Source organism: Acanthaster planci, linkage group LG10 (genome assembly GCF_054643075.1).
Source record: "Acanthaster planci isolate LZ-2023a linkage group LG10, COTS_SCS, whole genome shotgun sequence".
NCBI classification, from domain to species: Eukaryota; Metazoa; Echinodermata; class Asteroidea; order Valvatida; family Acanthasteridae; genus Acanthaster; species Acanthaster planci.
This window is the reverse complement of record NC_141786.1, coordinates 13,231,981-13,258,800: the sequence shown is the minus strand read 5'-3', so window position 1 is coordinate 13,258,800 and position 26,820 is coordinate 13,231,981. Positions and strand designations below refer to the sequence as shown.

The window sequence follows — 26,820 nt, the reverse complement described above, 5'->3', positions numbered from 1 at the left end:
TGCCTGCCAAGTACCCTCCTATTCATGATAAATCACACACAGTCGTACACGCCCGCGCGCGTCTCCCCAGCCCTGTTCAGAACTTGAGCTTGCGTACACGTACATGTAGAATGCATAAAAATAGTAAGCCTACATGCACACGTTCAGCCTATATACATGTACATGTACAGGTACGTCCATGTACATGTACATGTACATGCATACATACGCATCCATGTTCTGTTCTTCCTTGTGCCGACTTGTACCCGCTTCAATTTCTCATACTCATGTACAGCACATGTACATGTACATGTACAACTGTATATACTGCAGGTCGTCTATTTCTGTCGTTAGCGGTTTCAATTTTTCACATAGCTTAAGACATCTCCTGTTGTTGCCAGTGTATTTTTCTCAGGTCATGTGTATTTTCAACGTCGCACACAGTTCATCTTTCCAGCTAAATTGCTGCTAGTCTTTTACCTTCACGTAACTTCACTTCAGACAGAAAAATATGCCAAAAAGACACCAAGAATCTGGCGTCTGCCAAGAATTGTGAGAAGCTTGTGTAATCGATGCGTCTGATTTTTCCACGCCCCTGATGAATTATTGATTACAATGGTAATGCATTATTCAGTAAGTCACATGACGTGTGTCAATCACTTGCAGCGCGTTGTGCTATGCCCGCCGCCATAATAGCTAAACACTGGGTTGACGCTAGACTGACAATTCAAGGTATGTCACTCAATGTCTTATTTTCTCAATCCAGCCCTTGTCCGCTGTCATCCTTGTAATTTGGCCATATTTAACGCCACCGCATAAGTCATTGAGTGATGTAAATCATCAAACTGAAAATGATAGAAATAGTCAGTTAAAAGAGGGGAATTTCGGGCTCTTTGCTTGTTCATTTGTATTGGCTCTTTGTTGGACATGTTCGTTGGACCACAGACGGTTGTACGATGACAGCACTGTGTGTTATACATGGACACTGTAATGTACATGTACATGTACAGTACTTACAAGGCTACGTCTTTTGCGGTGCATGCAGAACGTGGCAGGTTTATTTTAGATTTTAGGGAGGAGTCGTGGTGAAACTTTGAAAGCGACAACTACCGATTTCGAACCTTTTGTCCTGTTGTTGTGGTCTACTAGTACTAGTTGGTAGGCCTAGTTGCGAAAGATTGACCAGCGCGAAATGGGTTGCGTCATGTTTTCGGTGTTTTGCACGAATTTTCAAACTTCTGTTATTGAGCTGCTGAGTTCGTTTCAATCTGTACTTTATATAGAAACATGCCGACGGCGTTCGTACGCTTCTAGTTGTACGTGTACGCAATTGGACACAGCAAAGTGTGACAGTAGTGTTCTGCGCTTAACACTGCATCCAGGAGAACAATTTGTACCACAAAACATTTCATTGAATTCTATTCCATTTTCAGCATCTGTAAATGCTTTTTTTTTATTTTGTCTTAATGTATTCTTAAAGCTTTTATTTTATTTATTTATTGATTTCGATGACCAACAGCAGTGACCTGCCACAAAGTTGTCAGACTAAAAAGCTGACATATATTTAAGAAACAATAATTAGGCCTTATAAAAATTGTGGATCAGCATCAATGGCCTTTCATATTTTAGGGGTAGGCAGTAGCCTTTTTTTTTGAGAGAGAGAGATTCAGTTCCAAATGATGCAATTTATTGAGGAAAAGTAATAGTACAATGAAGTGAATCACAATGCGTTTTACAAAACTGATTTTGTTTAATTCATACATTAAGACTTGAAAATGCTGGAAAAATTTAATGATCGCGATCGTCCGCCATGTCCATTTGTACCGCAACAAAGCGCATGCGCAGTGCAAGGTGGGTTCAGCCAGGTAGGAAAAAGGGCTGCGTGCTAGAGTTATGGCTTCTTCCGATTGACACATTGAGGAAAATTGTCCTACATGTAGCTTCAGCACATGGCCCTTGCATTAGACGCGGCCATGCTCTGTCCTGCTAAATCCCTGGGGTTGATCTTAAGAACTGTATAGCAAAACGCATAGTATTGACTGAAGGGATCAAGGCAATAAGGTTGTTACCAAAGGAACGGTCAACATGAAGGCGAAATACCGTACATGTACTAAACGTGTACAATGGAGGTTAGGCCTTCATGAAATTATTCGTGTGGTTTCTGAATAGTTGGCTACGGCGAAGTAACTCTGCGCTCCCTTGTTTCTTAATGGCATTTTTGTGACAATATTTGCGTCGAAATGATAGATGGTGCAATTTGCACAGATCACAAAGATTGTTTGAGTATGATGGTGACTCTGACATGTAACAATCTTTTTACTGCTGTTTGAGAAGTTTGTTAAAAAAAAAGGGGCGGGCGGGGATGCTAACCATTTAACCTTTTTTATATGGCCTTACAATGTAATAGAATGATATGAAAAGCAAAAATATACATTGATAATGAAAAATACCCTGTAGCATCGGCAGATTCAGAGGGGGGTCCTGGGGTACGGACCCCCTTTCATAAGAGGACTCTTCTTTTTTTTACTGGGGATCAAGAGCAAACAGCTTTGTTGATGTTTCTTATGTTTATGGATAAGGGACCTTATCTAAAACCACACGTGTAGGGAAATTACCTTGGTTTGGGGAATATGGGTATTGGTTTATACAAACATGTACACATATTATAACACTTGTCTTAGATTAATGCACAAAATGAAATGTGGTTTTGATGGATTAATCAAGATATGACTGTTACTGTCGGGAACCCTAATGGGAAATGGAGTGTCTGATAAGTCAACAGGGATCCAAGAGATGCGATGACTTGACTCACCTCTGGCTAAATGTGACTTCACATTTATCAAATTTAATATGTTTACATATTTTGTGTTTTTTCGCCACAACTTTGATGTAGATTTACTCATTATTACAGGTAACTGTCATTGAAAAATATTGGAAAATTATGACGTAGTTAATAAAGTAACAATGTCATATGTTAATTACATGCTTTTGCATTTGTACTAAAATGTTTCTCAGCGTGCTCAAGGCAAATATACCCGTACATGATGTAGTCATGTTTGTGCAATAAAAGTGTGTTCATTTTTTCCCAGCACACTACATGTGTACATGTAACCCCAAAGCATTAAATTTTATAAAAAATGCATCTCAGTGGAAACACGACAAACTTAAATCAATAAATAATAATTGAAAAAAGGAAAATAAATCTGAATTGAATTTCTTTAAACAGGCTGTAGTGTGATGAGGGAAATTTCACTCATGAATAGGAGCTTTGATTGTAATAACGTCAATTTCACAAGACTGATTTCCTGCATGTACTGTGTATGTGCTTGATAATAGGCCTTCGTGGTGTTCATATAAGAACTTATCAATGAGTTACGTTTTGAGCAGAATATGCATTGCACTTTGTTCAAGTAATGTGGTTGTTCAGGTATATGTACAGTGCGTTAATCTTTATTCCAAAGTCTCGTATGAAATTAAAGTTTTCCTGTGATTTAATTCACAAAAATTTACTAGTAGGCCTGTAAACACATTTAATGCTTTTTCTCAAAAGTACTTGAAACAAAGGTACATGTATGTTTTTTGTTCTCACAGAATGTTATATTTAGGAAGTTATGTGTATGGAGAAACCAACTTTACACAGTTTCACAAACTTCAATCATCAATAAAAATAACAGCACGATAACATCTGATTGTATCATGCAAGTTCACTGCTCTCACTAGAGCTTTTTTATCATTTCTATTTATAACGAGGTACTTCTGAAAAGTCTGGTAGCTTTTCGGCATTATGGTTAAACTATGGGACAGAGACTGGTTTATATCAGGATGTAATGTCCAGTAGTGAGTTTGTCCTGCTTTGGTGTGTCGTGTAAATTACTTTGCATATCATGCAGCATTCCAACTGTTAATTGCCTTCTGTACATAAATTAAGCTATTATTGAATGTTAGTTGAGCACGAAAAATTAGTGTACCGTTAGTTTTTGCTCACATACTGTACATTTATACCAGTACCAGTTGCATTTTACTCCAATTGTAAATTTAGATGCTTGCTGAGGCCTAGCAGCCATTATGCGTTTAGTAGACTTTTCTGTCTTAATTTTCATGATCAGCCCATCGTGCACAGGTGTCTCAACTGCTTGCAAGACTCCCCACAGTGTGAGAGCACATGTACATGTATCAAAGTACTTTGCTGAACAATGTCAACAATAGAACAAAGCACAAGGAGCTAGTAGGCCCCTTTCTAGATACATGTACCGTACCTTACAGAAAATGTAATTTTCTTTAATTAAATCTCAGAGTTAACATAAAATAACAAAAGGAGAAAATTCTTATGATGGGAGACTATAAAAAAGGACATCTGGGGATCAAACCCAGCTGGGAACATGGTCTCAAGATGTGCGCACTATCCACTAGACCACTAGAATCTACACATGCTTGGAATTTAATAACCTAGACTTACATGCAAAGAGAGCGCTGTCTACTTGTAACCAGTAATTTTGAATTTGCCCTTGACTGCTACATTTGTCATTCTTTTAAATATGAATACTTTTACATTTCGACTTTTATATCCTTTTAATTGGAAAGACTAAATCACCTGTGAACACTCAGGTGAATTCAGACTGATTAATTTGGTCCAAGCCTCGTATCAGTAAACATTTTTGACATTCCTGTTGATAGACCAAAATAAGTACACTGTACAGTTTTGGTTGGCTTCACAAAATTCTGGCTACCAACTACATGTATTAAAGTTTGGGATGAGCATGCAGCATCAGCCACAGCACATGTATACCTGTAGCTGCAATCTTGCATTGTATACACAATTGATTTCTCTCAGCATTTGTTAAGTCAAGATATTGCAGTGATTATTGCATTACTGAACTGTTTTGGCTTTCAAATTGCCCTCAGCTGGAGCTGCAGATCCATAACACAATGCAACACTCCTCTGGAGTTGAGGTTTCTTCTTCAGGTACATCACATGTACCTATACTTACACAAGATGGAGCAAAGGAAGAGAGCAAACCAACAACACAAGGGGTTACTCAAGTAGTGACAAGTGCCTCAGCAACAGCTGTAACTGAGGATATTCAGGCACAGCTTGAGAAGGATAAGAGACTTATCTATGGGTGAGTATACATGTACTGTACAGGTGCAGGTACATGTATATCTACCTGCATATTGTGGACAGTACAATGTGCTCACACAGTGTAGTAACCGTAGCACAACATTTTACTTGCATGTAAATGTAAGATACATGTAGTATGCAGGGTGCCTTATGTGGCAACCGCAGAGAAGGAAGGATTGGCCTCATTTGTCCACACGTTCCAGAGCAAAGATTGTTGTTAATCTGGCCTGAATTAGTCACTTGGTAAAGGCAAAGAAGAAAATTGCAATTTACATCTACCCAAAAAAAAAAAAAAAATCAGGAAAGAGTTGCACACATGGACATGACATGATACCCTCTACACTTAAAAAACAGTTTTGTATGCTGTGAAGTTAGTGGAAAATGTGCTTGTACGGTTTATGAATTTAAAACAACCCGGAGGTGAAGATGTACATCTACATGTACACGTAGCCAACTCATCCTCATCATTTTCCATCAATTAGTTATCCTTGTTGAGAGAAGTTTGGGCTTTGAGTCATCTGGTACAAGCATTTTGACTTTAACTGAGTCCTACAGCCTTTGATTTGCACTGGATGCTAACCAAATACATGTATCCACAAAAGTATGCAGTCTGTCTAATTATCTCCAAATGGTCATTCTTTGTAAATTTGAAAGTGCAACTTGTTTTTTTTAATGACCAAAGTCACTCTTTTAATTGTTTTGAAAAAATCAGATTCTGGTTTACATGTATATGCTGAAGATTTGTTGAAGTTTTGTGCCAATTCTAATTTAGTACATGTATGTAGTCACCTTCGAGGGCCATAATTCACACTCTGCTGTGTGTGTGTGCACTCTGTGTACATGTAAATACAACTTTGTCAGGATGCTGCCATGTTTGTCTTGTTCCCTCTAAACCCAGTGGCAGTAGTAATACAACTTCACAAATTGAAAAAAGGGAACGTTTGTGTACATGTATCATTTTCCTTCCAGTCTTGGTTTGGTTACATCACGGACCACTTATCCAGGGATGTGCAACTTAAGCTCAGAGCTGGTTCAGTACATGTTACACATCCATGGGTAAATGGTCCATGGTTACATTGCTTTGAATGGTAGCAAAGCAAGATACATTAACTACATGTACACAGTGTACATGTATGATGTACCTCATGATAGAGGTCTATGGATCATAGCCATGCTGAGAGGGAGTCTCTATCAAATCAGTGCAAACATGGGTCTACATGTTAATTGTTAATTGATGTTGTTGAATCCAATTTCCATTGTCACTTTTATTTGGGTTGCCTTGGGTTGCATTTGATCTGATTAGGGTCCGGCTAGACTGGGGGCTGAGCTGGGGGTTGATTGTTTACTTATTTATCGCCAGTCCACTTAAAAGTTATACTAATCTTTGAGGCCCCAGACAAAGCATACAGGGAGCAGTGCTGTGACCATCTGCCAGAATACAAAATGGTTAGAGGCGACTTTCTTCCACAAACAACTGGGTGAACCCAGGTACCGGGTCTTGGATCAGTTCCAATAAGTATCAAATTGTTTCACTAAAGTTTCAACTTTATGTTTAATAGCGTTCAAATACAGGTACTGTTGATGTCAACTTTTGTCAGAATATTAAGAAAACTTCATTTCAGCTCAGGATGTGTGTTAAAAGTCTCTTTTACACATCAAATTTTTATTGATTGATTCAGACCTCTCCCAGTATAAATTGGAAGTGTTTTATGTTTTGCACAAAAGTTGTTGGATTTCCTGTTTGGTTTCAGATATTCTTCAAATGGTATCCCAATTTGCATGCATTTTTAGTTCACAATTAGATTTAAACTCAGTTCTTAACTGGATTGGTTTCAACTGGGCATGGTTTTTGGAAAAGCACACTTTGTTTCTGATGATGCTAACATCTGACTGACAATGTACTTGGAAATTTGGGACCCTTAGCTGACCTGCATACATAAATGCATGTGTACGTGGGCCAACCCTTGAACAACACTGGGCACAATGCCATCACATGAAATCATTTTTGCACATTAAATATTTCCTTAACAATGAGTGTCATGGACGTGAGTACATGTATAACATACTTATTGGTAAATGTTTTGTTGTGCATTTAGACACCCCCTTTTCCCCTTGATGGCCCAGTTATTTGAGAAATGTGAGCAAGCCACTCAGAGCACCGATCCCCCAACATCAGCCAGCTTTGATGTAGACATTGAAGAGTTTGTTCATCAGCAAGATAGAACGGGTAAACCATTCTTCAGTAATGATCCAGAAATTGACAACCTGGTAAGACATCTATCAGATCATTTGCATGTACCAGGGAAAGATATATAAAATGCAAAACATAATGATACATGGACATTTTATACAGGGACCTACATTTGTACATATCCCATACATGTACGGGATGGGGGTGATTTTTCGTTGTTCTGTGCTTGTAATGTCCATGGAACTTGATCATTCATTGAAGATGGTGAAGGCAATCCAGGTACTGCGCATACACCTACTGGAACTCGAGAAGGTCAACGAATTATGTAAAGATTTCTGCCATCGGTATATCACATGTCTAAAGGGGAAGATGCATAGTGATATATTGCTGCGAGATGAACGACAGCCCGGAACACCATTTGCTTCAAGTCAACTTTCACAGGAGGGTCAAGGTTCAGCACAGGGGCCAGAAATGACTCCACCTCATCAAGTTACCCAACAGGTACAAATCCAGGTGAGGTAGTTAGGTTAAAGGTCATTTGCTGGAGGTTGTTTCCTTTGCTGGTGGTGCTGCATGAAACATACATGGAGCATAGCTTGTTTATTTGTCAGTTGGTAAGTGTTTTAAATGGTTTGTGCATTTTTGCTTGAATTTTATTTGAACTATATTCATTTCATGTGTAATTTGTATGAAATTGCTTCTGAATGGTTCTTGAGATTTTTGTTTCTTGTTTTTGCTGCATGCACCTTTTGTTTTGGAAAGTTGCTGCGTGAAAGTTGACCCCACCGAGAAGAAAAGTGTTTTGAAGTGGGGGAGGGACTAAAACCTTAACGAACAGTTAAAAGAGAATGGAAAAATGCCCTAACTAACCTATACATGTATCTAATGTAAAATTTATTTGTCATTAAAATCTGTTCTTCTCTTGGCCATAAAATGTCCTTTTGGAAGTGAAATTTATGAGTTCTAAATCCCAAATGTGGAAAAACTTTGTTTCCTGCATAAAAACACATATTACCAAAGCCTCGACTTATGCCCTCTGTTGTCCACCGAAAAATTCACTGGTATCTTTCGCTTTGTACATGTATAAAATTGCACCTCTTTAATCTTATCCCCGTAGGCCCTTTCTGCTAGGGACCCTCCTCAATCCTCCAAGTGGGTGAAAAATTGGATTCTCCCTCAATCCTCCAAAATTTTTTGATAAAGTTACTTGGAGGTGTGTCTTCTGCCCCGATCCTTCAAAATCCTGCGGCAATTCCTGTCATGTTGAGGCAGTACAAATGGCATTCTTGAGGAGTGCGGTTGATTCAAAAGAAATATCAGGCTGAATTTATGCATGACTAAGCAAAAACAACACAAGGTCTAACCCACAACTTTCATACATGGCATCCTTCGCAATCAACCGTGCACTTTTGCCATTCACCCTCAATCTTCTAAAACTGCCCAAAGGATTTTGGAGGATTGAGGAGGGTTAGGTTTAATAGTCACCAACTAAATGTTACTGTACTTACATGAAGTTCTCTTAGGACAGCGACCTCACAGTGCATTGCGGAAAATGAGTGGTGATGAATCTGCTTGCTTTGTTGTTGCATTTTATTAATTTTCCATTTTGTTCCTCTAAATTACAGTATAATACATATTTTATTACAACTGTTCTTTAATTAATCTACCTACATACATTACCCTTAAATAAAAAACATATTTGAACTATTTTGAAAGCAACAACAGGAGTACAGTTGACAAATGACAAGGTTCCAGATATTACAAGATAAGTAAGTAAGTCTCAAGGCGCATGTATTAACGAGAGTCGACTGTAGTCTTGTAGTCTGTCAGTAGTGCTTCAGGATAGTGTAGGGCAAATCAAAAATTCTTTTTAATTTACTTGGAATTAACTCCAACTTTTACTGTCCAAAGTAACATTGCAAAATGTGCATCAACGTGCAATGTAACTCTTACATGTACATGTAAGTACGCTCAACAGGTCGCGGTCATTAAGACATTGACTGATTGCCTATCATCCCCCCCAAAAAAGTTTTCAAGTTCAAAATGGAAATGTTGCACCCTGGAAGTTGCACACAGGTAACAGAAATCAGACATGTCCATCTATGTACATATACCGGTAGCTTCTCTAGCTATTTGCACCACTTCTGAAGCTTACACGAGTTTCGACTAAAATTGACTATTGCGATGCTCCTTAAAGTTCGAATTCCTATTTGCCTTACCTTTCAGAAAACTGTGGTGAGGTCTGCCAGCCCTAGTGTCAAATAGCAAGCAATAAGTCAACAAAAACAAGGTTTTATTTATTTGTCTGATGCTTTTTCATACTCGCAGTTCAATTTGCTTACTCCGGATCCCAGTTCACCAGCGCCACTTGCAGTAGAGCGCATTTGGGTCGACACACTTTCTACTTTCGTTGCTAAGGCTTAATGGAATTTCTTTGATCTATTGCTGTCTTTTTAAATTCCATCTGTCGCTAACTTTAAAAACTTTTTAAAAAAATTTTTCTTAAATAAAAAGAGAATTGAACACCAAAAATAATATACCGAGTAGAATATGATTCGTAATAGCAAACTTCTATCATTGAAGAATCATGAAATGTGGTACATGTATGTGTGTTGTACAGTTAATTTCCTATAATTCCAGATCGTTTGAAATGCAACCTACCTTTTTTGTTCTGTTCTCCAATACTTTATTCTGTGACATGTCCTGTTTCAAAGGGTAAGGCTGTACAAATTTTGTACAGATTTCTGCTTCACACTTCGACATTTTTTAACAGTTTGGGAAAAAAATACATCTTGAAAAATTGTTCGCGGTAGCCGCTGCTTCATTTGACTCGGACCGGCCAGCTGACTCCGGCAAGCTCGGTGGTCGAGTGGTTAAGACATTTGCACTATTAAGCAGGAGGTCGTGGGTTCAAGTCCCACCTGAGTAAGCTTGTGAGGTTTTTTCGCAAGCTCTCGGACAAGCACTGAGCATACAGTGCTTATTAATATACGTTGGGTAAGGGCAAAACTCGTTTTATATATAAGTTTGTGAAATATAACAAAATCCCTAAAATCGGCAAATAATTCGCTATGGGTGATTCCACGTACTTGTTTTTTCATAATCAGCAGTTGTATCAACTCATACATCTAATGTCTATCTAATTAAATGTACTTTTTAGTTTCCATTTTTTTTTAAATTGGCCAGAAACCAAACTCTTGTTTTCTTAGATTAGATTAGAAATCTATTGTCTGCATTATAAAAACACAAAAATTCCTTGTTGATTGCACAAATTGTTGAAAACTACAAATTTGTAGGTGACGTAATGGGTTCTTCAACAGTGCAGTGCAGGGGGTAGTATCATTGGTAGCATAGTGTGTGGCTGAAAAAGTCAAGTCAAAATTTACACAAGTTTTTTGTCAGTTCACTAGAATTCCCATATATGTTAGAAATAATTTTGTCTCTGTTTATCCATGCAGTACAAAGGTATTAATATATGCTGATCGAGTTATGGAGGAACAAGAGGCCCAGTTCACGTCATTGAAAATTTGGCCGACTGCTTGGCATGGTTTTGCTTGTTGAGATTTCCATTGTGTCATCGCTTAAATTTTTCCTTCAATGTAGACATGCCCTTTGCTGGGCTTGCTGTGTATGGTCTCTCACATGGCCTCAGGTCACCAAACAAATAGACATTACGTATTCAAATAATCATCATGGGATAAAATGTTACAACAAAATAAAGGGGGAACCCCAGTAACCCTGCTGTTTCACTACAATAACTTGCATGATGATGTATAGCTCGCAACAGCGGGCTTAGAGTTTTCAGTCATACAAATTCTGCATTTGCATCACTCCAACCATACAAAAGAGTTTGTGATCAATCGTATAACTTCATTGCATTTAATGGAAAACATTTATGCCAAAGCAAGTATGAACTGTAACTGTGTCTTTTGTACAATGTATGGCTTGAATGCTAGCTCACTGATCCAAGTTGCTTTACTTGTGTTTGAATTGTGCACTTACATGTATGTACATGTGCATGATGTAAGCATGGACACTGTCAAAGTATTTTTTGCATTAGCCACCGGTACATACGTGTACAGTACTTTGTTTAGCTGGAAATTATTGAAACACATTTAAATCATCTAAATGAGAAAAGAAACAATATAAACATATTACTCAAGTGTAGCAATGGATTTACCACCGATTTGTTAACAAGGATTTTTCAGAGAGTTGCTGATTTTGTTGTCTAGGTTCAGGCATCACCTCAACAAGTACACCCAGTTACAGCTGCATCAGTAGGAAGTGGGACATACATCATACAACCAAATACACAGTCTGCTCAATCTGGCTCCGCACAGGTATGTCATAGTACATTGTACTACTCAAAACATTCTCTGGCCATTTCAGGATTTTGCAAGCCTTAAATTTCTTCCAAATTCAGGAAATACCTTTTGTGAACAGTATAAGCAAGGCACATGTCCAATTTCAAGATATTAGGGGTGACAATATGCATCGTCTGGTGAAAATATACACTTTCCTATGAGAAGAAGATCTGTTGTAGCCACATTGCATGGTCCAAAATTCTTTTACAGCAAAAGGTTTTTTGACTCCTTGCTAAAGTGCTCATAAATCCTTGACCATAAGTAGTTGTCTCTTGTGAAGGTTGTTCAGCCCAGCATAGCATGTCTTCATGTGAAGGTGCTACGTGTTGGACTATGCATGGTTGTTTGTTGTCCCCTATGGGTACCAACTACATCCAAACACAAATGCAATGCCCCGGTGACACATGGATTGACTGGAATATGGTTGCACTTTGACTCAATGTCAAATGGAAATTGTGTAAAAGAAATAATGATTGATATTACAAAGGCTTTGCCAGTTTCAAACTAATGGAAAATAGAGGCCATTAACCCCCAACCCCACGATAAATTATTTAATCCCCTACCCCATTTACCCATTCAGACCAGTTTAAAAAGAAAGACCTAAACAGTCTCCCAAACTGTAACCCTGTTCCATTTAATAGAACAAGAGTGCAATGGGAAAAAAGTGCTCAATTAAATGTTTTTTCAATGGCCTCATACAGACATGACAGAGTTAATTCACTCTAGCCCAAAGCTTAGGAAATACTTCAATCCATAATAATCGTTAGTGAGGAACCTGCAAGGAACTGATTGCCTACATTTAAAAACTGAATTATTCAAATCATGAAGGATTTTGGTTAAGAGAACTTATGGGCCTGACAATCACCTTGTGCATTTGAATTACATGTATAAACATGTATGGTTTTTGGATGTACCAGTACATGTAACTGTTCTACCACAAACAACAGTATAGAGATCCTGTTCAGACTCATTGACTATCACGTCAGGATGTTCGTGATTATTTGACATTTTAACACCGCCATGTACCCTCCAAAATGGGTCAGACTAAACATAACAAAACAAAGGAATAGAAATATCTCTTTGTGTGACACAATTTATGCAGGAAAAATCCAGTTGACCATTAGTGTTGGCCTTTTTGCCATTGTCTTGTTGACTTCCTCAACCATAAATTACATTTTTTCTTTTATTTCATTTGTCTTGCATACATGTCCTTGTTTTAAATAACGTAAAGGTTTATTAACCACTACCAGCCGGGGACTTAGAGATCGGAGCCGTATGGTTTATATGTGTGGCCGGGGTCTCCGAACTCGACAAAGGAAACAGGGCCCTGTAACAAAAGACCGTACTAAAAGACCAGGCTGCTGGGCATGACCGGCATTTTTCACTCTCAAAAGTGGTGATAATCCAGCATTATTTTGAAACCATATACCAGGGTTTGGGGTATTTAGAGCAAGGGGATTACCACCGGGGACAAAAGCTCTCCACCACCGCAGCGATGAGCCACACAGCATGCTAATCTGGCCCCTATTGAAAAGAGGTCAGCAGTGCACTGAGCCAGGTTCGTGAACAAAAGACAGCTGTATAACACCGCACAATCTGGGCTCTGTCTACAAGGCTGCAGGCCCAGCTGAAATATTCGGGTGTCAATGAAGGTCACCTGTCAACTTAGAGTAGTGCCTGAAAATTACTCCGTGCGGCTATAAACGACTGTTAAATGGAATGATGAATTGTTGAAGGATTTTGAAAACGGAAAAAATGATAGTCATGCCGGCCCAGCATCCTCAACGTTGAAAAATGCCCCGGTCCGAAGTGGTTAACTGAACTGCACGCATGAACTGTGTGCATAGTATTGCATACACAGTAGGATCTGTACTTCAGGAGGATCTGTGGGGAACTCGAGACTGGACGCCAGTGCACTGTACTCTACATACAATGACATACAGTGAATTTTGACTACAACAAACATTTTCACTGGGTTCCCCAATTTTTTAATATGAATTTTCATATTCATGAGCAAAACTGTGATGCAATTTGAGGCATTAAACCTCAATATACATTTATGTTACCCTGATTTGTGCACAAAAATCACTAGATATTACTTCACTATCAAAAAATTCTATATCTTTTGGCAATTTATCGTTGTATAAAATAAGTAGATTTACGTTTATTTCTGATGTTATTGAAAGAAAATATCTCTTCATCAATAAAGAAAATATCAAATATCAACATATAGCCAGCATAAGTATAAATGTGTATACATATATAGACATCAATTTATAGCATGAATAATGCAGTCTTCCTTAAATGGTTCGTTTCAGCTGCAACAAGCACAGTTCCAAACAATGCTGAACCAAGCAGGCCAAGTGGTGTATGCTCCAGTTATTCCACAAGGAGTCATGACACAACAAGGACTGGTTACCCAAGGTATTTCAGGAACTGTCCAGTTGCAGAATACCCCGCAGCAGGGTGTTGGTGCTCAGTCAGTTGTGCCTGTCATCCATGGGTCTACACCCATCTCACATATAGGAATTCCATCATCAGGAACATCTGAACAGCAGAATGTTACATCAATATCATACGCTGCCTCAACACCCACAATAACCAGTGCAGGGGATGAGTATGATGATGTGAATGAACTGTTGAATAAGAGAAAACCAAAGAGAGGTGTACTTCCCAAGCACGCCACCAACATCATGAGATCATGGCTCTTCCAACATATAGTGGTAAGCAAAGCCCTCTGTGTTAGTACTCTGTGCACTTGCACTTGTGGATTTATAACTTCTACAAGTAGATGTGAGGCAAAAATACTGCTATGTAATAAAGGGTCCAACTTTCTACTCTTAAATGTCTGAAAACTGCCTGATATCTCTTTTGGATAAATACATTGAAAAGTGCATGTCCCTCAAATTAGTCCTCACTTTTTCAAACAACAAAGGGTATTGTTGGTAGGAAGTCATTCCCGGAAGACATTATTCAGTTTGTCGGGAATTTTATCTTTTCAAAATGTAGACGCACAATTTGCTCACTGTAAATAGTTGTGAAAAGTGGTTGCTGGTTGGCTTTCTGCTACACATGTAACGTGTATTTGCACGGTCAATGGGCAAAGAATGTGACTGCAAAATTGAGTTTCTAGCAATTATTTGCATCTCAATACCCAGTAGCTGTAGAATTTTTGTTTTCTTGCCAGAACGGCATCACTGTTTTGTTAATAATTTGAAAATTTGAAGTATCTTATTGATCTACGTGTACATGTGGAAGACGCTAAAATACTGCAAAAGGCAAAACAAAAACTAAAAGTACATGTACATTGTACATGCAGTTATTTGGGAATCAAAGGTGTATTTGCTAGGATTACGTTAAATATTACTTCCCAAAGGCTGTTGTGAATGGCTTTAATAACATGTTTCTGAACACACATTTTCACTTTCTCAGCATTCAACAACGTGAGTCCCTTTTACTGTTGTTTCTTTGTTATTTAACCCTGAGTGTCTCCACTGAACTCTAGATCTAAAGATCCTTTTTGCCCTAGCTCTAAAGATCTCGGGCGTAAAACATAGCCTATCCCAACACAAAGTAAAGCTTGAAATAACTTGCGGCACCCACTGCTACTTGTACATCTGACTCAGACTGGTCAGCCCTTCCTGGAGTGCTCAATCGTTAAGATATCTGTTCTAGTACGGAGGAGGTCGTTGATTTGAGTCCTACTGGAATAAGCCTGTAAATTTTTCACAACTTCATAAACAAGCACTGAATATACAGTGTTTTAAATATACATGTATGTCAGTGTAAAGGCAGAAACCTGTAATTTAAAACTAAAGGTTCCATGAAGACCTCTTCGGACAAACTGTTACTTAATTGTTAAAAATATTCATTGGTATGCCATAAACACTGGGGGATGTCGAAATGGAATAAATTTGTCATGGTTAATTTCACTGACCCCTCAAATAAATGTTTCAATCCTGGCAAGTGATGGCGTTATGTGTGACTTACCGGTACATGTGAGAACCCACAATTAAAATCAGGCACCCTTTTGGTACACATCTGGAACAAAGTGGAGCATGGACATCAGACATGCAGTTTATGTGCCCATGGAACATAAAATGCATTGAACATAAAATGCATGTAACGTACATGCATGGGAGGTTGCATAACGTGGCGTACAGAAATGTCACCACAAAATGAGCCCAATGTAAATATTTTCAAAAATTGAGATATTGGTACACGTATATTTTAATTCAGTAGCAGAAGAGCTTTCCAGTGGCATGTACATGGAAAACTAAGGGTAAAAGTATAAGGTGACGATGTGGCATTATTCTGGTAGCTTTCCGTCTTTGTTCGAAAGAAAACGCTGTGGTTAGAAAAGTGCACTGCACTGTTCAGAGCTAACTTCTTGTTCTGACCATTTTGCTCTGGTCAACCTGATTTGCAATGTCTACGGTTTGGCCAAACTTAAAAAAAATCAAAACAACATCTTTACATTCTGGATGTCATTTAAGAACATACATTTTTCAGATATAACAAAAAACCACTTTTTATGGACTGTACCGGTAAGATCTAAAGATATTACTGACCAAGTTCAGTGAATACAAGATGTATGTGATCGGTATTGAGTGCTTTTTTGATAGATGATTTGTTGCCGTTTCTTTTGGGAGAAAATGAGTGTTCTGTTTCAGTTGAGGGGGTTTTAGTTGGGGGGGCGACACTGTACTGTGGGCCACATAAATCAGAGTCTGTATAGAGGGCTGCTTCAAACAAAATTGCAAAGTGTTGCTATATGCCTATGCACTACCACACGTTTCTTCAGAGAAGTCACAATGAAAGGGTTTAATTACACACTACATGTACCTGGTACTGGAAGTGGTGCACTAACCTTACATACCTAGTGTGGACTCGTGAACAAAAGATGTCCACATGATGCAGGAAAACAAGACGTTCTGTGGACTTACACAGGACGTTTCCCCTTCTTTGAAAAAGAAGTTGAGAGGCATTTTGGGGTTTTCGTATAAGGAAGAGGAACAGTCAAGGAAACCTTTTACAAAAATCCAGCTGAAAAGTATGTTCCCAGTTCAAGAAAAACAAGTATTTTCACTGAGTTTTCTTCACTGCATGAAAAAAATGTCCTCACTAGGTACATGTATGTAAGGTAAGTGTGTTTGTTTGAATGTATACACAATGTTGTTCCTTGTGGGTGTGAGAACAAAAGGTGCCCCACAACGCAGTTATACAATGTACATGTATGTAAAAAAGTCCACTCATTTTCCTTTCTTGAACACTTTTTGAGGCATTTGGACGTTCGGGTTATTTGTACCAAAAGGAAAAGGAGTAGTCAACAAAACTGGGCTTAAATTTGTGTTTACTGTGCAAGAAAAATGTGTTTTTTCTGGATTTAGAAATAAGGAATGTCAACACGTGCGACAGACATGAAAAACATGTACATACATGTATATTGAAATTGTAGACATTGATTTGAGGGTAATAGCATGCATGATTGACTAAATGTCGAAGATTGATGACTGTGTACAAACATTAGAGGTTTTCCATACAATTTAACCCCAAACAAGCTAAGTTCTTTTGGACCATCTCATACAGTATCTGGGTGGGGGCAGGAACTTGGCTGATTTTGTGGCAAGCCGCAGCGCAAATACGAGCCTACATGTATGTAATACCAATTTCTGTCCTGTTGTCTGTTCGTCATGGGATACATTGTAGGTCCGGACGTCTTGCCCAATGTCAAAATTTTTTCTTGTGTGTTTACTTGTGTATATACATATACATGTAGGTAATCTTGAGGAACACCAGGCCTTTATGTGGGATCATTGCTTTGAAGTGTGTTTACATACCTGTACATATTTAATAAAGAAATAGAACCCAAAATGTTTAAAGTTTTCAATTGTGTTATACATGTATACATACATGTACATGTACATGTGAATACTGTACACTCCTGTACTCTATAGGCACATGTCCATTACATGTGTGGAATAATGGATTATGTGAAGGGAGACAGATGATGATGATTGGGTAAGGGAAAGAGTAGGAAATGGATCGGATGATAGGATGGGATGGGAGTGGATTAGGAGATGGATGGAATGTTGGGATGGAGGCAGAGTCACAGTTGGATGGGATAATGTGGTGGGGGCAAAACCATTTAAAGTGACGTCCATTTTTACATCCATGATGCCGTCATTTGTCAACCTTTTTTTCTTTACTTGCTGTTTTAAAAATTGCGGCAATCTTGTACTTGATTAGCATGATTCCTTGTTTAATTTAGCAGCACCTTTTGTAATTAGCATTGATGACTCATAACATGACCTACTTTTGAGGTAAAGGAATTAAGATTCGTATGAAGCAACGAGCCACGGCGGCTTGGACGTTCTAGTTTGAAATTTACATGCATGTAAAAACACTCATCAGTAAAAAAAAGTGGAGTTTCAACTCATTCTGACTTATGGTTTTCTTGTTACGGTCATTTGAAGTTGAAGGCCACATGCGTGTTTGCCCATGTGTATTGAGCACGGCATTTGAAAAGTATACGTTCTTTGAATTGACCAATCTCAAAAAAATGAGTGCTGCATGAAAACAGTATGCTCAATTTTCACAAAATTTGTGTCAAAATGACCCCTCCCCCAAAGAAATTACTGAAACAAAAAATTATGCCTCCGCTGGTGAAAATGTGCACTGTGCCTTCCCCCAGATCTTTTAGGGTTGGAGTACACTGTACGTGTATAAGTCTTCAAAACAAGTTCATGTATGATTAAAAGGAAAAATAGGGTCCATTATTGTTTGTGTTTGCAAGGTGTGATTATGAATTTCATACCAAGATTAATTGGGATTTTGAAGTGTTTGTATGTACATGTATGTTTACAATTTGTCACTGCATTTAGAAACTGACACAGTTGCCTTTTTCCATCATAGCATCCTTATCCAACAGAAGATGAGAAGCGAATGATAGCAGCTCAGACAAACCTGACACTGTTGCAAGTCAATAATTGGTAAGAAAATTTCTGAATCCCAACTTCTGCAAATGTTTATTTCCTGAAGATGGTTTTGTTTCATTTTATTTCAACAGCACAGTTTTTAAAACTAAACTCAGCAAAATGTTTGCGTCAATGGGAATTTACCTTAAAGTTGCAATTGCCTGAATGTGAATGAGATTTTGATATGACTACCACTTTACAAATCGCCAAACCTGTAGCACTACAGTGGTGTAGGGTAGGTGACCTGTAACAGCTGTGATGTGCTGCAAGATGCAGCAGGATGATACAGTTGAAAACCTGCTGCATCATTGAACTGCCGTTACCACTTGCAAGAGTACCGTCTTATATCTAATGTTCATGAAACTGACAACCATCTTTGCCAAGAAAACTGGAAACATACATGTATACCATTCCCACACTTCGTGTTTTAGCTGCACTTCACAATGTACCAAACTTCCTCCTTTCAGAACCAAATCACACTAAATGGCTTCAATTATCATACCAAAAAACTTGAACTCTTTCACAATGGTATTGGTTTCCCGTTGTAATTTCTTTGAAGTTTCAAAGAAAAATAGCCTAATTAGAAAACATTAAACATTTAAAGGGTCCAGGCAGTGCGGCTTTCCTAGACACTCTTTTGTGCAACTTAAGGTGGTTCTTCATTGTATGAAACTATTTGATATATTCTTTTCGTAGTATGACAATTACACTTTTAAACATTTCAACTTGTGCATGCTTTTCTGCACAACTGAGGGGTACTGTTGTTGTGATGTCAGTAAAGAGAGACACTGCACAGTTCAGAGGTTTGTCTGTTTAGATTATGAACCTAAAATTGGCTCAGAAGGGATTGCTGATAAGCTGCTTTATATGTGTTAACTCAAAAATAAATCACTAAAAAACAACATTTGGAACTGCTAATTATCAGAAATTGTAGTATTTGTTTGCTTACTTACCCTTGGGAAACAACTCATCCAAATCCATGCAGTAATTCTTGCGACATTGTGGCCATTTCAGTGTTCTCTGTGGGTGGTTTTAGCAGGGCAGGCCATCCTGCCAAAAAGATGCTGCCCTACCGTCCTGCTAAAGTTTGCCGCCCTGCTGAAATTTTCACCACCCTGCTGTTATTTCCACTGCATTTTTCCCCATTTTGTTGTGTTACATGTATAATTATAGAAGTGCAAAAAAGTTAACCACACTCTCTAACAAACATAAAGAGTTTGCCAGCATAATAATTTCAGCATGCAGTATTGCAGTAATGTTTCTAGATCTGGACATAACATACACATCCTGAAGGAAAAACACTACAGTCATTTTCCTAGCTTCACATCCACAAATCAATCACCCACCTTGTATGAAGATAAAACAACAAAGTTATTTTCCAAAGTTGGAAAATTTTAATTTGGAATATGCTGAATTGTTGAAAGCATATATACCACTTTTCCTTATCAGTTTAGCCATTTCTGGATCAGGTCAAAACTTCTTCAAAAAAAACAAAAATTCAAGTGAGAAATCCATTGTTCAGCCAAAACCACCCTGTACAAGGAGATTTTCTGATGAAAGATTAAATTTCAGTTCATGTAACAAAATTCAAGTAATTTAAAAATGGAGAACTTCCATACTATTTTTGAAAATTTTGATTTGATACAACTGCTTCCAAACAAGCAAAGACCAAGTAATTCTACTAAGCCCACATACATGTGTAGCTGTGGCTCTATAACCCATATTACTCGTGGAATAATGAACCAGTCGACCAATAACGTCGCATAAATTGATTACATGCATGTAGTTGGGTATATACAGTGTTGTTTTAATTCACACAAAGTCATGAACTGTAGGCAAAACATATGTTCAGTCATGGGCAAATCTTGAAATACTCGAGACTTTTAAAGTCATTTTGATTACCTGAAGTGAATACTTTGCAATGTTTAACACCAGTTTGCCTAAATTAGTATTTACTCGTGAAACAGTTGAGGGCACTTTTTTTCTTGGAAAACACCTAATTTTTATCAATACAGGTTTATCAATGCAAGGAGGAGAATATTACAACCAATGTTGGATGCTAGCAATCCTGATCCCAGCACAAAGACAAAGAAAGTCAAGACTCAGAGTCGACCTTCTACGCAACGTTTCTGGCCGGAATCCTTAGCAAACCTGAGCTCAACCAACACAGCCAAACCAAGTAAGTAAAAGTCTTTATTTGATAAACTGGTGCCCACTTTCAGACGGAATATTAGTTGTGAGTTGATTGTCTTGAGTGATACAGGAACCTCTAGATAACTCAAAGCAGGTTACAGGTATATTGTACCTACCGGTATTTGCATTTTTTTTCAAAAAGATTTCTTCGTTCCCACCAACAAAATAGGCTTTTATGTACAAAAATCCCTCGGTAACTTAAAATGCCCACACCACAACATCTGCTTAACTTGAAGATTTGAAGGACTGATCCAAAAAGACTGCCACCATGTCACTGACAATAAACGGAAAAAGAACATGAGACTTTGGTTACGAGTTATTTATTCAAATTGCACTTCATCTTTTTAGTATGAGGACATGAGCATGCTTGCTGCCGGTACCATTGTTATCCACTTGCCACGACCAGGCCACAGGCTGATAGCTATCGCAGCCAAAATGTAGCCCACACGCAGTCCAATCACCGAGTCTTTATGGTGGCCATTGTGATTGCACTGCAGGAAGCTTGTGTTGTGCCACGGCTACAGCCTGGCTGCTGCTACCTGCCCAACTGCAGCACTCGCATGCTGCTCACATGAGTGTCTAATTACAGCCAGTGTGTAGACACAAGGAACATGTGTTTCTGACGCAGTGCTTGAAATGTGCTGTTTTGCCAAATCGCGCACAGATTTTTTAAATGTAAATAAAGAAGGAATAAAAAGACAAAAACGCACAAATACATGTGTAGTTCTTTTTATTTTATTTACACTCAAACGTTTTATTAAATGCAAAATGATGCACCTCCAGCATTTAAAAAGGAATGATCATGTGGCCAAAAAGGAAAACTCCTGGCCCAGCATGCACAGGGCTATGCGTATCACATCGTGGCATGTGCTGAACGAAAGAATTGTCACAAAAAAGTACACAGTTTTGGTGATGTGTTTTATTTATCAGTAGAATAGAAATTTTATGAAATGAAAATGTAAAATCTCAGTAAACTTTTGATTTTTAGAAGAAAATTGTTCTTGGATAAAGAAATTACCACTTTTAGAGGAAATCACTACTTATTGCATCTCCAGTAGTCACCACGGGGGTTGGGGAGGCAAGTAGGGTTGCTTGTGGGGAAGACTCTGGATTTTTTGTCAGTTTGAAATCAGGATAACTCAAATTTTTTATGCATTCCCCTGAGGTTGGAGTTGTCAAAAAGTTTATTGTAGCTTGAGTGCTGCAACCATTATAGGGCTCCATTACACTGTACATATATGAGGGCAAGAAACCATTCATGTTGTCACCTCTAATATACATACTTTTGTAACCATTTCAGGCAGTGACATTGGCGCTTCAACAGAACTCACACCAACAGTACCAGTACAGCAAATCACATTGTCTGGAGAAACTGTCTCATCGATGATACGGGTACATCATTCGTCATCCTCCTCACCTCAAGTGGAGGGTTTGTCAAATGGGGAGGGTGATCCTCTTGAAGAGGATGGAGGAAACAATGGGTCTGAACTGTCATCCAATGATGGTGGGATAGGATTAGGTAGTGATGAAGAGTCTTCATGATTTGAGAGTGGTCCTAAGCATGAAACGATGTGATTAGACAGTATTGCTCAGAACAAATGAGGACTGGTTTGTCAGCAATCATCTTGTATGTGAGCAAAGTCCACTCACAGTTGTTCAAGGTCATCTAAGAGTGACACGTACAATCTAGGCTCTGCTTTATATGAATTACTATAAGGTTTTAGTAGTGCCGTTGTCACGATACTACATCTGAACTACAGCAAGTAGAAAATATCTTTTTGTATTGGATATTTAGATTACCGTGTTGATTTTTTTAATATTAAGACTGGTCTGAAATGTGGGAAGATTGCAATGGACACTATTAGCCTCTGATGCTATAGGAGACTTCCTAACTAGCCAGCTTACATGCAATAGGATTCAAAGCACACAATTGGGCCTGTTGCAGTGAGTGCATTTGAACATGTAAAAATGTGTAATGTACAAGCATTTTGAAGATTTAGTGGTGGTACCGTACATTATCAAATGAAGGTACCTGTACATGTAGCAGGTACTAAAGCCATGCATTCTTTAAGTGCAAAAGAGAAGCTATTGTTACAATATTCTCTTCAAATACTGAATATTTTTATAACTTAAACACAACATTCATATGGAAATCTTTTGATGCACTCTGTCAGAAACAATGTTTGTAATCCTGCTTAAATTAGGAGAATTTCAGGCCGACTTCTGGGAAAGTTATTAGAATTGATGATAGTCAATACTTTGAGAAGCTACCTGCCAACATGCAAGCCAAGGTTAACTGCATCTATGTGTACGTGTACATGTACATGTACATCAGGGATGAGATTTGTCAGGATTTTTGTTAGGATTTCCTGATTTCAAAACCTGGAAAATCCTGGTTAAGCAGTATGGTATGTTTACATAAGTTGACATAGAGCACAAGAAATGGGTTTTTGCTTGGGGTGCCTTTAGGCAAATACAAACGTATGTGCTGCTGTGGGCTCTTGAATCTCTCTGCTAATTATTTTGTGGATATTTCACTTTCTTCCTCCCCGATACAAGTACCGTACATGATTCTCAGGCTTACTTTGGCATTTTCCGAGACATTACTTTTTGCCATTCACAGCATGCCAACATATGTACATGTATGTGTTCATAGATCTCAGCTTTCATTTCAACCAACAAAAGCCAGTGCTGTTCTATACCTTGTCCATGTGGGAAAAAAATGAGGATAAGACATTTAACATTTCCGGAGCAGGAAATGGCCGTTCAAAGGCTTTCTTTGAATTGTATAAGGAAACTTATTGTGTCACCCAAGGGAGTTTTAAACAGACTCATGTATCAGAATCTTAGCTTTAAGTGAAAAAATATTTACAATTGATTTTGTGACACATTGTCACTTTCATTTCTTGCTGTAGTTCATGGATGAAGATTAATCATGGGAATTGATGTTAGTCAATACTTTGAGAGGTTATAAGACATGGTATTTGCTCAGTACTACAAACTCAAGGTGACTGACATTCATCTCATGGCCAAACTTTTTGTGAAAAATGATGGTATTCTGTGAAAATGATTATAAAGTACCGTATATGTATTGACCAACATTCTGTGTGATATTTACCATTACTGTTTCATATTTGTTTCCGTCGTTTCAGTTCCCCAAAATACTTCTTCACACATCAGTCAGTCAAATATTTCCTTTTGCACAAATGTTCTTTTGACAACACATGCACAGTTGACAAAGGCATCATTTGTGTTATTCACTCAACCACAAAAATCAGACCTACAAACAGCATGGTAGTGTTTTGACAGCGTTTTACATCCCCCCTTTTACACTTTACAGTAGTCTATTTCATATAACCACTACATGCACATGTATATGTGCATCAAAAACAAGAAATGTTAAAGTTCATGTACACTTCTTTGTTCTTTTGCACTACCAAATTTATGGTAAAAACAAAACAAGGAAAGAAGAACAAGTATTTGAATTAGATCAGAGACAAACACTGGTGTGAGAGTTCAGCTTTATAGCTGATTTCAGCTTTTTTGTACACCTGGTCTGTACAAAGTATGGGAACTTTTTACATTTTAGCTGTTTTCGGCTTTAAGTGGTCACTCACACCCTGCAAACATAAAGTTGAATATTGTCAAGACACAACTATAAGATTAGCGAAACACATTAAGATAGGAAGCCAAACAAAAATACAATATGCATCATTAATGTAAACCGAACAATTTCAATTTTGGTTTTTATCTCTGAATTTTGTGCTGTAAGTTGTGTATCATTGAACCTTGTCATTATTCCTTTTTTCACCCTTCTTTTTGCATCTAACTTTTTGCATCTAACTTTTAGAGAATCAAAGATTTAATTTTCCTCCATGTTTGGGAATACATGTATGTTAGTACTGCAGTTAATGCATTGTGCATTTGCAGTGGGAAAGACTTGATGTGGAATTCACTTTTACATGTATTGTAAACCCATACAGTGATAATACCCAGAAATCCATAATATTCGAAAGTTGTTGGCATTTTGCTGTTGAGGACCAAGGAGTGCATTGGTGTCGATAGCTGATTAATTTGGCATTTCTGCCTAGCAATAAATTATTTCAGAAGCTACAAAGTGAGCATTTTTTACCATATTTTAGTATTTTTTTGTTAATTCTGTCGATACAGTTTTTATAGATCTGATGGTCATGGTCTTGGACTTCAAAAGTGAGTCTCAACTTGTCATTTATTTGTGCATTTACATGTACCACAATTTTGCAGATTTTTCAAAAATTGCTAGCATTTTTATTTTGAGGCAATCGTTAAAAATTTAGTATTTTGGTATGTAAAGCCCCGTCTTTAAATCTGGCTTAATGATTTACATTGCTCTCCTGCAAGTGTTATTCACTCTGGCTGTACACAAACATGTACAGCAACATGTTCATGTTTAATGTGTGGACTGTTACAGCATATTGCAGTTTGGGCCATCATCTTGTATATGTACATTTGCACCTGTACACTTAATGCCTACAAGCCTGTGAAAAGTAAAAGTCGATGAAAATATCCATCTGGGACCACATTAACAGTAGCAAACCATTCCTTAAATCATTATTAAAGATTGTTAGCTTACTTGTAAATGTTCCTCTTGACAAAATGTATATAATTTTCCCTGAAAGTTCCTGTAAGTAAACTTGAAAAAAGGTGTTAGCTTGTGGTACTAGGTCAGGACGGCATTAAGATAAGTTGTAACTGAGACTTTGGCAGAGCCAACTGAGCTCTCTGGTTTGATGTATTAGTCAGTTTGGTGTTTTGATGAGAATGGATACTACAGTGACCTGTGTGTGGGTGACAAATGTTGACAGTTCCTATTGACTTTTACTTGGCATTGTGCAAAATCGGTCAGAGGCTATGGAATCCAAAGTGATCCAAGTGATTCGTGTCTCATATTTTCAAAGAACAGGTCACGTTTACAATTTCAAAAATCTTACTTAGGCAAATGATTGTGCACTTAGAAATAAAATGCGAAGGACATACAAATACCTCTTCATATTGAGTTGTGAATGGCTGTGTGATTCCATTCACTTAATCGGTTCAGAAAAGTATCCATTATTGTCTTATGATGAAGAAAAGTGAATTTATTCCTTTGTAATCATTGGAACAAAGGAGATGTAATACTGCTTAACGACCATAGCAGAGTTTGAGTCAAAGCTGCTCTGTTAACTCTTAAGTGACATGAATTAAAAGTCACTGTCATGACTGTTGTAGCTGCTTCCTTTTCAAGCAATGGTGTATTCTGTATACTAAATAGTACATGCTGTATATATTTCTGGTGAATCTATTGAACAAAAGATGCCTTGACACATGCGCTGTATAAAGCTCTGTACTTTTTCAACCATGGAACAAATATTTTTAAATAAAACTGAATCAGCTGAGGTAAGCAGTGTTAAAGTTCTGTGATAAGCAAATCTAGTATAGAAATATCAGTAAAATGACATACACATACACCACGTGCCACGGAAGCAAGGTGTGATACATGGTGTCTTCTAATGACGAAATACAGCACATTCATGGCCTCTATAAAGGCATGCTATAAAAACTGCACAAAAGTGCAGCCTATGGCATTTATAAATGCAACCAGCGGCCAATTCCCAAAACTTATACCTTGTGTTGCACAACCATTCATGGTTTTTAAAATGCATAAGGAAACACCTTTACATTGGCTGATAGTCAGTAATGATAAACATGTTCATTTATCTGTAACCCAAAGGACAGAATAAGAAATGTTTAGTGGTATTTCATCATTTGAAGGCAAGCTTCAAATCTCATGTGTCATGAGAATTGATACACTGAGCTATGAGTTTACAATAACCAAAGTTGATAATATCCCACAGCAGCTTATGATTTACACAGTTTTAAGTTGTTTGGTTGTAATTTGTTGTGTAATTAAAGGATCTACACACACTGAAAGTTTTGTGGCATGTATCTTACATGTTTGCACAGAGGTTATGAGGCTGC

The 26,820-nt window shown here is 37.8% G+C and overlaps 1 protein-coding gene across 2 annotated transcripts; it reads left to right on the top strand.

Annotated features, from left to right (window-relative positions):
* Positions 1-609: 609 nt before the first annotated feature.
* LOC110990138 (homeobox protein PKNOX2-like) lies at positions 610-26,772 on the top strand. 2 transcript variants are annotated; one of them, XM_022254991.2, is made up of 9 exons: positions 610-711; positions 4,882-5,099; positions 7,195-7,366; positions 7,551-7,790; positions 11,522-11,629; positions 13,972-14,376; positions 18,569-18,645; positions 20,646-20,809; positions 22,124-26,772. In XM_022254991.2, the coding sequence occupies exons 2-9, from the start codon at positions 4,906-4,908 to the stop codon at positions 22,363-22,365; spliced, it is 1,602 nt and encodes a 533-aa protein (XP_022110683.1). In that variant the 5' UTR covers positions 610-711; positions 4,882-4,905; the 3' UTR covers positions 22,366-26,772. The 2 variants fall into 2 exon arrangements, with proteins under 2 accessions (XP_022110683.1, XP_022110681.1); XM_022254989.2 differs by having other exon boundaries at positions 7,551-7,802.
* The last annotated feature ends 48 nt before the right edge of the window (positions 26,773-26,820 follow it).